We start from the raw sequence: 10,770 nt of genomic DNA on the forward strand, positions 1-10,770 counted from the left end.
GGCCTGGTTGGAGGCTGCTGACTTGGAGAACATTTTAATAGAAGTGCAACATCCTATGTGATTGGAGAAGGAAGTGGCAACCCACTTTAGTATTCTTGCCTGGAAAATCCCATGGACAGAGGAGCCTGGTGGGCTACAGTCTGTGGGGTCGAGAAGAGTTGGACACAACTGAAGCCATGAATTCATGCTATATATTTAAAAATCTAACCTGCACCCTTGCTTCCATTATCTTTAAGTGTTCATAGAGATGAACCCCCACTATATTAATTAGGAATCTGGCTGTGTTTTGACAAATCCAAATAACTTTGTTTTGTAATCTCACACAACCTTTCTACCCTAATATACATACAACATCCTGCTCAGCAGCCCTTAACCAGGTAGAGTCGTCACAACAAAGGGCAAGTTTTTTTTTTTTAAAAAAAAAAAGGATGGACACCTTCAGCTCCCTGAGAATTTTTCCTCAAACTCTCTCCACCGAGCTTTCTCACACTGGGCTCTCCCCACCAAAATCTTATTCATTCAGACGTGACCCAGGACATACAGCACTTCCTCCTGCGCTGCTTAATCAGGAGAGGCAGTCACGAAGGACAAATATTAGCTCTGAACTCTGGGATGACTCATCCTTCCTTCATCCTGGCTGCTAAGCAAACGAACAGACCTTACTCTGGTGCGGAATTTTTTTTTTTTTTTCAAGATTGCCTTAAAATAAGCCCCCCCACCTGCGAAGACACTCAACCTGCTGTGCAAAAGTGTGTGGGAGGCATTCATATCCTGCATAACTAGGAGGGAATTTTCTCTGAGCATTTTGTCCACAGGATACAGCCCTGCCTAGCCTGAGTTAATTAACTAGAGTACCTGATGGATAAATAGTCCCCAAATAGCCCTGCAGAAACTTCAGCAGGTCTTTAACGTTCCTAACTGCTGAGGCATCAGAAAATAAAAACCTCCTCAGTGAAGGAAAGGGTTAAGGGGGGAGATTATAAAGGAGAAACTGCATCTTGCAGGCAAGAGGAGCGTGTGCTCTGCATGGCCAGTCACTCAGTCGTGTTTGCAACCCCCTGGACTGTAGCCTGCCAGGCTCCTCTGTCCATGGGATTTCCCAGGCAAGAGTACTGGAGTGGGCTGCCACTTCCTCCTCCAGGGGATCTTCCCAACCCGGGGATAGAACCCACGTCTTCTGTATCTTTTGCATTAGCAGGTGGATTCTTTACCACTGTGCCAAGGGTTCTTTGCCACAGTTCCCAGGAAAACCGCATTCCAGACACCCATCCAGTTGCAGTCTTAAACAGCCCAGCAGATGTTTGCTCCCAACACCCGACGTGATCCCAGTTGTACGTTTCCTTTTGCTACTCCGTTTCTCTCTCTGTGAAGTGAATGGCATTTATTTTACCCCATCCCTCATTTTTTCACATCCCTGTTTGGAGGCTGTCAATGAAACGTGTATTCAGAGGCTTCTCATGGACTTCTGTGTCTCCCACTGGGAAAGAAGGGTTATGGATCCCAGAAGCTTTTATTTGCCAGAGTGGCACTTTCCAAGATTTACAGAAGAGGCAGTTAAAAACACCAACAAAGAAAATCATAAATGGAAGCATATACATGTATTTGAAAACAAGTATTCAGACACATGGGGCTCCCCAGGTGGCACCAGTGGTAAAGAACCTGCCTACCAAAGAGGGAGACGTAAGAAATGCAAGTTTGGTACCTGGGTTGGAAGATCCCCTGCAGGTGGCAATGGCAACCCACTCCAGTATTCTTTCCTGGAGAATCCCAAGGACAGAAGAGCCTGGTGGGCTACAGTCCACAGAGTGACTTAGGACACACATTCAGACCTATATGTGTAGTCCTGTCTGCCACTCCACTCACACACACAGAATTATACAACTTTGTAAATACACATGTAGCCACTAATGAACAGAGAGATATATGCAGGGGAACTGTTTGCACATCCATGCTAGAAATCACACAGACCCACTTTCTTGGTAGACATTCTCACTTACTGTCTCCACCCACAAGGTGAGAGATCAAGCCAACCTTGCCTTCCTCCATGCTCCCAGCCCTGCTCTTCATCAGAGGTCATGACCACCAGTGGGGCAAGATATGGATCCAAATGCCCACTTATTGAGGTGCTATTCCAGGTCTGGGGAACATGGAGAGTAAGCCAATCCCTCTGTGGGGCTCATATCTAGCAGAGGTGGCTCAGTGGTAAAGAACCCATCTGCCAAAGCAGGAGAGAGAACAGACGTGGGTTGGGAAGATCTCCTGGGGAAGGCAATGGCAACCCACTCCAGTATTCTTGCCTAGAGAATCCCATGGACAGAGGCACCTAGTGGGCTACAGTCCGTGGGGTTGCAAAAGAGCCAGATAACAACTGAGCGCCCACACACATGCACACACCCTTTCTATTGTGGATCTGAAAGGAGGTGTACAAACAGTGACAAATCCACATGAGAAGTAAGTTCAAGAAGCTGAGTCCACTTCTGTCTTCCTGGACTCTGGAATAGAGGTGAGTCTTGTCTTTGCTCATTGAATGAGACCCGGGCCCAGAGGAATCTGCTCAGCCCAGGTGGGATGTGAACCCTCTGTTAGTTTCAGTCCGTGGTCCTGCCTCTTAAGTCGGTTTCTTCCGCTTGCTCCTCAGGTATGTCTGCTGGTAGAAGTTGAAGAAAAGGGTCAAGAGGCTGAGCGAGTACAGGAGGACGGCCACGTTGAACCCGTCGGGGAAGGGGCACTCAGCAAAGAGATTGTAGGAGGAGTGGGCTGCAATGGCCACAAACTGACCCTGGGGAGAGGAGGTACGGGAGGAAAGAGAAGACGGCAGAGGGTGAGAAGCAAAGGAACTGGCAGATGCTCCCCTTGACCTTCCTGTCACCCCCTGGGGCTCCCAGGGCTCAGAACAAGGAAGAACTAGGAAGCACCATCCCAGGCATTCTGGCTCATGATGCTAAGAACCTTCCTGACCCCTCTCCTGGTCTGGTCCCCCTTTTTTCCCCATCGTACCCTATCATGTCAACACTGATGAAGGCTTCAATCTATCCTGAGCCCTTAAAGGGACAGCTCAGGTAGTCACCTGCAGTTGGCAATAGCGCTCCCCAAACCACAGGGCTCCCCAGTTCCCCAGGGATGGAAAACTGACCACAGACTCGCAGGACATTAGCCGTCCAAGAGCACCTAGCCCAGCCCCCTCACTTCACTGGAAGATGAGACTGAGGCCGGAATCACTTGCTCCGGACCTCACATCAGGTCAGGACATCAGGGTCAGTTCTAGGATCTGGCGAAATGGCTGCTGAGACCTCGCAAGTTGAGAGGCTAAGGAAGCGACGAGAAGGACTTTTTCGTGGTCAGATTACAAGTCACTGGTGCAGTCGAGAATAGAAGCCAGGGCTCCGCTGAGGCCCCTGGAGCCAGCAGGTCTTTCTCACCAGCTGCAGGACAGTAAGGTGCCGCTTCCACCACACGGAGGCCACAGGCGGGGCCCCAGCCTGGCCAGTCCATAGTACAGGTACATGAAGATGTGGACCAGAGAGCTCAGCAGTCCAACGAAGAAGGCTGCAGGGCAGGGTAGGAAGAAGGAGGGAAGTGAGTGACTCCAGGCTTGCCTGTGCTCTGGGCTCTCTCTTCCAGTTTCAGTCTTCCAAAGAGCCATATCTCTGCACACCCCACAGAGACTAGCCCTGGTGTGGCCCTGTCACCAGGGGGTCCCGCACGAGCTGCTCGAGGTCACGAAGGTGGGCTGTGGGTTACAAGGATGCCAGATGAGGATGCTTACAATGCCTCCTGCCCTCTCTGGGCTGATGGCCTTGAGCATCTCCAGGTGCCTCCTCCCCCACTCCAAGGAGGGGTGACTAGGAGGCTCCAGGGAGCAACAGAGAGAAAGTGGGAGCAGCAGCCAGGAGTCAGGGCCACAGAGGAGGGGAACCTGGGAGCCGGGCTGCCTGCCTCCCGAGCTGGCACTCAGTCCAGCAGAAGAAGGTGTGCCCCACAAGTCCTGCCCAAGCCGCTCACTCACCTTGACCCCCCCAGCACGTATTTGACCCCAGCCCACCAGCTGAAGAGCATGGTGCCATGGTGGTAGACGTGCAGGAAGGTGATCTGCTCAGGCTTCTTCCGTAATATAAAGAAGACCTGTGGAGGAAGAGAAGGCTCCACTCTGCAGTCATTGCTCCTCCAGACGCCACCTGGGGCCTCAGCTACCAGGGACAGGGTGACTCTGCCTGCTGTACCGACAGCGAGGCTAAAACTCAAGGCTGATGCCGCGGTCAAATGCCTGGACAGCCCCTTCTGTATGCCAGGTACTCCGTATGTATAAAAGCTCATAGAAACACTCATAATGGTGTGTGGTTTATACTCATCTCCATTTTAGAGACAGCAAAGCTGAGGCTCAGAATTTAAGTAAGTTGTTTGTTGCTGTTGTTCAATCACTAAGCAGTGTCCGACTCTCTGGGACCCCATGGACTGTGGAGCCTGACAGGTTCCTCTGTCCACAGGATTCTCCAGGTAAGAATACTGGAGTGGGTTGCCATCGCCTTCTCCAGGGGATCGTCCCGACTCTGGAATCAAACCCACATCTCCTGCATTGGCAGGTGGATTCTTTACTGCTGAGCCACCGAGCAAGCCCAAGTTGTTCAAGGTTATACATCTAGGAGGAGGCCAAGCTGGGATTTTGAACATAACTTGGCTTCAGAGGCTGGGATCTTTCAGTATTAACCTGACCACTCCCCCACCCCCACCCCAGGGCATCAGGTAGAGAACTCAGGTGTCAAACACCCAGCCCAGGACCCGGGGAACCATCAGACAAACTCCCTAAGGTTCTCCACTCAGACTCCACTTAGAGACTTTATCACCACCCCCAAGACTGTGGCCTCAGCCCACCCCCACAAGACCTCTGGATTCACAAGCAAGACTTCTTTTACTTATAACACTTAAGGCTTCTGCTCTCTGATGTCTCTTGCCGCATAACAACAGTTTCTAAAGTTTGTTTCTCTTCCCATTTTCACTTAACCTGGAACCTGGTTGCTAATGGGGGCAAATGCTTCATCAGTGAGCATCCTTCTTTCTCCAGGTCGTAGGATCGAGGTTTGACTCTGACATCAGCCTCAGGTGTAGCCAACAGGGACTTTGGAGGGAGGCATTTACTCACAGTGCCTTCAAAACCACCCCAGACCTGGCTGCCAGAGGTCACTCTCTTCAAGGGGCAGGCATTCACTGTGTCAAGATATTCAACGGCCTTTGAGAAGCGCCACCAGCACACGCGCGCCATCTTCTGGGCAGAACGGGGAAGTGCAGTCAGGGTGCTGTCAGGCTGGTGGTACCACTGACCTGGCACCACTGACTTCGGCTCCAACCCTGACGGTCCCTCTGCCCACATGCCTGCATGAAGATACTGGTTGGCACAGAGAAAATGAGGATCCATGACTTTTAACCAGCACACAGATCACTCAGGGATCTTGTTTGTTAAAAAGCAGATTCTGAACTTATGTTCCTGGGGTGAGCCATGAATTTCTGCATTTCCAACAAGTTCCCAGTGATGTTCCTGCCATCTCTGGCCCATGGGCCATATTTTGAGCAGCAAGACTTGAGTCTACCATTCAATCTCCCTTGATTCAACACCCAAATCACTGGTGACTAGCCAAGCCGAGGTTCTTTTTTTTTTTTTTATTTTTACTGCAAGGAAGCCTTTTGTTCTGTTTCCAGTTGAGAGAGCAGCTAAAAAAAAAATGAAATAGTGACCCCTTGGCTACCACACATTCCATGTGTGCCAGGCCCAGGTGTGAACACTTTCACACATCAGCTTGTTCAATCTTCTTCCAATTGTTTCCTTTTATAAAATAGGTGTCATTATCCCCCATTTTACTGATAAAAAACTGAGGCCCGTAAAAGGCAGGGAAGCTACCCATGGTCACACAGTGAGGAACTGGCAGAGCTGAGGGTCACATTGAGGTCTTCTGAGCCTGTACTGAGCTGATCTTCACTGAGTCCCATCAGAAGACCCAGGTGACAGCACCTGGTTTTTATGAAGTTCATCCTATGAACCCGCTCTTTGTTATAGAGAAGAACAAAATCCGACTACATGTTGGACTTGTTTCATTAACCTCTTCTTCCCACTGCTTTTTGTTCACTAAAAGGATACTGTCCATACATAATGGCCTGCTTTGGGGAACCCTGGCCCTCTGCTTGGACAAAGTGCCTTTGTTCATGGAGACATCTGGACCCTGCCCACCTGTGAATGGCTGCAAGAAAGAAGACATTAACATATTCCCTCCACTCCCACTCTCAGGCTGGCCATTCTGGGGGATATTTAAATGCAAGATTAATGACCTCTTTACTTTGTTTCCTCACCCCCTCCCATCTCCATTCTATAAAAGAACCTGGCATCCAGACCCCTTTATGGTGGTTATTTTGAGACATTAGTCTGCCATCTTATCAATCAAAGGCGTATTCCTTGCCTCAACACATCTTCTCCCCACTTATCAGCCTGAGGCCTGCGAGCAGCCTGAGTGTAGACTCTGGTAACATCTCCAGGTCAACTTTCCCACTGCCTGTCTTACCCTCATCCCAAGCTTGCTCCGGCTGTAGTCTACTGGCTGGCAGAGGTAGCTGTAGTTAGCCAGGAGCAAAGTGGCCATGAACTAGAAGGAAGAGAATAGGGAAAGATTAAGTCATGATGCCTGCTCCGCCCCACACGGCTAGAGCCTGACTGGTTGAAGGCCCGAGAGGACATTCTGTACACCAGCATCCCTCCCCGGCCCTCACTGATGCTTGGTGAACGACTGCCAATGAGGTCAACCCTGAGCTCTGGCTAACTCAGAGGCTGGCCTTGCATACATCTTGCTGGTCCTCAGTTTTGTTTTGTTTTTAATGTGGGTAAATATGGACCACAAACCCACACTGGGCACCTACTCTGCATGAGACCCTAAGTCAGGAGGGGACATGAAGCCATGTGTACATCAGCCCCGCCCCCAGGAAGCTAAATGCTCCCCTAAGGATACAGAAAGTCATCCTCGCTTTCCAGGATGAGTAGGAAACAGGAAGCATGCCGGAAGCTGGTAGCAGGCTCACAATGAGGAGGCCGTCGGGCCAGCAGAGGGGAGGGTGAGACAGCTGCCTGCTGGAAGGAGTGTCTGGACTTCTCCTGACGCCCGGGGCTGCAAGGGGCAGTGGTGGAGGCTTCTACCAGCAGAGGGGCAGTCACAGGAGCAGGGACCCAGCAGAATCCATTCATGATTTTTGTTTTTTTAACTTTTTGGCCACCTGCCACACAGCATTAAGGATCTTAGTTCCTGAATTCCCCACCATGGAAGTGTGGAGTCTTAACCACAGGATTGTCAGCAAAATCCCACATGAAGGGTCTTGAAGGTTGTTTTAAGAAACTGAAATTTTATCATTTGTCTACTCATGTGACAATGAGTCCAGAATGGTACTAAACACTTCACACTGGACCCTGCTCTGAGCCCCAAGCCACCTCGATGAACCAAATAAAATTCCCTAAATGAGAGACTCTTCCTTCTGGTCCTGTCAACCAAGGGAGCTACAGAGGGCTTCTGAGCAGGAAGCCAACATGGGCACGGCAGGCTTTCTGAGGACCGTGGGGGCAGCGGGGTACTCTGTCGCCACAATTAAATGACAAGCTCTCGGACACGTCTCACAAGGTGTCAGCCTCTTCCACATGGTACCAGACGTTCTGAGGGGCCTGTCTTTACCAAGAGAAGTAAGAGACAGTCCTGCCTTGGACGCTCTTGCTATTGGGAGACAGATAACACAACTGGAAGGAACACTGGGTTTGGGGCTCAGAAAATGGAACTGAGGTTAGCAGAGCCCAGGCAGAGACAGGAGTGATGGCTTTTAGGTGCAAGTGGAGAATGAATTCCATTCAGGCTTGCCGCTCACTTCCACTTTTTTATTTAAGGAAAATGGGCTTGAGTGATGGAGGTTTGCATCTCCACGATGCTGGGAAAGACTGAAGGAAAAAGGAGAAGAGAGAGGCAGAGGATGAGATGGTTAGATAGCATGAGTGGACATGAATTTGAGCAAACTCTGGGAGGTAATGGAAGACAGAGGAGCCTAGCGTGGTGCAGTCCATGGGGTCACAAAGAGTTGGAAATGACTGAGCAACTGAACCACCACAAGGGAAGACATGGAAGCCAAAGATAACCCAGAATTCCAGCCCCTCTGTCCCCGTCAAGGCTTCTCAGTTGTCTGCATGGGAAGATCATGGTTTTATCCACCCCCTGGCACCCCCAGGAAAGAGACCCTAGGACTGCAGGGTCCCCCACCAGCCTTACCTCATAGAACATGTACCCCGAGAGAGCCACCAGGCCCAGGTTGTAGGCAGTGAGGGGTCCTGCCAGACTCGGAGGCTCCTGACCGGACATAAGGCGAGGCCCTGCCACCACCAGGAAGAGGTAGACGGCCAGGAGGAGGGTGACCGGCAGCGGCGAGTGAACCAGGAACCAGGACCCCGTCCTCGGGTCTGGAAAAGCAAGGGGAGGCGGGACAGCAAGCTGGCCTCCAGGTCCACCCACCACCCGCTCCTCCCTCACCACGCTGGTCACCAGCTCTTCTTCCTCGGAATGTTTGGCATTAGTCTGGGTGGAATAAACATAAGAAAAACGCCATCCAGTGACACCACCTCCTACCTCCGTTTTCTAAGGCCCACAAGTATTTCTTCCAGAGTCTCTCCAGGGCCCCCGGCCATCGTGAGCACCTAGGAGTAGAAGTGGGGTTTGCGTCTCATGTAGACCACCTCCTCTGCCTACTCCCTCCCCTCCCCCACTGCTTGAGGGTCTAGGAACCCAGGACACGGGCTGGGGGCCCCCCCTGCTCCGCCCTCGGACACTGGATGACCACCACCCTCCACGGTCCCCTTTGGGGAGAGTCCATGGGCCGTAGCGCGGTTCGGATGCTTACACCTCTGCGGCCCTCTCGGCAGCGCCCCCTACCGGGAGCCCCCTGATATTACAGGGCCCAGGAGAGGGGCGTGGCTGTCGTGCAGCCCAAGGGGAGGGGCAGAGAGGCGGGACTCGCTGGCTTTCCTTAGTCTCATTCCACCTGCGGGTCTACTGAGCACCCCAGGCTTCTTTCCCCGCCTCACCAAGCCCAGCCACCCCTAGTCCGTTCAGGGCTTCACTCACCCCGTGGCTCCTCCCGGGCTCCTCCTGTCGGTGCCCGACGTGCTCTGGCCGCTCGCCGGGGGCGTTGAGGTCCGTGATGGGTCCCAGACCGGTCCTTGAGCTCCAGGGTGCAGGGCAGTGACCCCCACCCACCCCGGCTACAAGCTCTCTACTCCGCCCCAGCCCAGCAGCCCCCCAGCCCCCCCGCCCCCCCCCCCCCCCACACACACACTCGCGTTCACACTCACTCACTTCCAGGTGCTGAGGCTCCTGTCCTCACCTGGCCGGGGACGGGACGCTGTCTCAGATCCAGAGACAGAGCGGCAGACAGCCCAGGGGAGGGGTTGCTCAGAAAGTAAAGGGCGGCGGCTCCGGGGAGGACGGGGAGGAAGTCAGACGGGTCAGCAGCCCTCGCCCTCCTCTCGCAGGGAGACCGGTCCCCTCTTAGGGCCCCCACGCCCTGCACCCCACACTCTTCCTAAGAGGCAGGCAGGCTGGGGACATCACACCCTCAGGCCTGCCCCCAGGGCAACCACGCCCCTCGTCTCAGGTTCACTTCTTCCTCCTTCCCCACCCACGTGGTGAAGGATTAAGTTTATTTTTTCTGATCCTGCTGGATCCTCCGGCTTCCTCCAGCCTTCTGCTGACCAAAGGGCTGGAGGAATATGGGGGTTGGGGTGGGAATCCCACCCGCCTCTATTGAGAAGCCATTAAGATGGCTGTTTGTCCAAACATCCTCTCTTCAATGCATCCTTTCCCTCCTCTCTCTGTAAGATGCTAAAGAGCCTCATGTTTAGAAGCCACCGGGACACACTCCGTCCCCCTCCTCGGTGACTCCGGGGTGCAACAGCCAGGGCCTCAGTTTCACCTCCTGACAAGACCAAGGTCTTGGGAAAGCTTGTGAAAAATCATGTGCACGTAAGCCTTGGATTATCCATGCTCAGGGCCAAGAGGATTAGGAATCTCAAAGAACTAGAAAAAGTAATGGATAATCCCCACCGTGAGGATTTGGTTTAGCCATAGGGCTGGCAGGATGCAGCTTGGTTACATGTCTCCCTGCAGACCTGGGTTGCCCCTGCCCTCTCTCCACCTGGGAAAGTTTCCTAGCTGGGCTCCAGCCCGAGGACAAGTCATATGTCTTCCCATGTAAGTCCATGCCATTTCCTACACAATCAAATCAAGAGGTTCTGCTGAGACTTCAAGGCTGCCCTGAGTCCAGCCAGACCCTCCCGCCCACAGCCCAATGCACTGCTTTGCCATCATTCTAATCTGGTCCCCGCACTCTCCCTGGCAACCCGCACCCACTTCCCATCCTCGGATGGGACGGGCCTGTTCCGTCTCCACGGTGGTGTTGGTTCTCCAAGGCCAGCCCCACCTGTGCCACCAGCATCCATCCCCCTTATCCATCCTCCCTCTCCCATGACAGGCACAGTGGGTACCACAGAGGTTAGTTCCCAAGGTTGGCCGTATAGTGGAAATGTCACTTCCCCGTGGGAAACAGCCATCAGGCTGATGTTGGGAAGATGTAACATGATGCCAAAGGCTGCCATTGCCCTCTGTGGGCAGCTCTCACTGGTGTTCTCACAATGCCGGGTGGATAACTTTGCATTTGTCGCTGGAGACCTGTGGGAAGTCCCCTGTAGTGGACCCGAGTTGCTGCAGT

At 52.8% G+C, this 10,770-nt stretch overlaps 1 protein-coding gene across 1 annotated transcript; it reads right to left on the reverse strand.

The window, feature by feature from the left end:
* Positions 1-1,491: 1,491 nt before the first annotated feature.
* Positions 1,492-10,501, reverse strand: LOC110130566 (very long chain fatty acid elongase 7-like). Its single transcript, XM_070454163.1, has 10 exons — positions 10,409-10,501; positions 9,388-9,585; positions 9,129-9,265; positions 8,634-8,701; positions 8,280-8,467; positions 6,546-6,626; positions 5,138-5,257; positions 4,007-4,122; positions 3,420-3,546; positions 1,492-2,779 (listed from the first exon to the last, which is right to left on the reverse strand). Exons 1-10 carry the CDS (start codon positions 10,499-10,501, stop codon positions 2,609-2,611), a joined length of 1,299 nt encoding a protein of 432 aa, XP_070310264.1. The 3' UTR covers positions 1,492-2,608.
* Positions 10,502-10,770: the final 269 nt, after the last annotated feature.

The sequence above is a fragment of the Odocoileus virginianus genome, chromosome 23 (genome assembly GCF_023699985.2).
Source record: "Odocoileus virginianus isolate 20LAN1187 ecotype Illinois chromosome 23, Ovbor_1.2, whole genome shotgun sequence".
Classification (NCBI taxonomy): domain Eukaryota; kingdom Metazoa; phylum Chordata; class Mammalia; order Artiodactyla; family Cervidae; genus Odocoileus; species Odocoileus virginianus.

Excerpts from the sequence above, each read along its gene's own strand:
- LOC110130566 (XM_070454163.1), bottom strand. The coding sequence starts at position 10,501 with ATGGATGCTGGTGGCACAGGTGGGGCTGGCCTTGGAGAACCAACACCA. Across the intron at positions 8,702-9,128 it reads AGCCCGGGAGGAGCCACGGG|GTGCTCACGATGGCCGGGGG; the intron begins GTGAGTGAAGCC and ends TTCTACTCCTAG. Across the intron at positions 2,780-3,419 it reads ACCTTACTGTCCTGCAGCTG|GGTCAGTTTGTGGCCATTGC; the intron begins GTGAGAAAGACC and ends TCCTCTCCCCAG.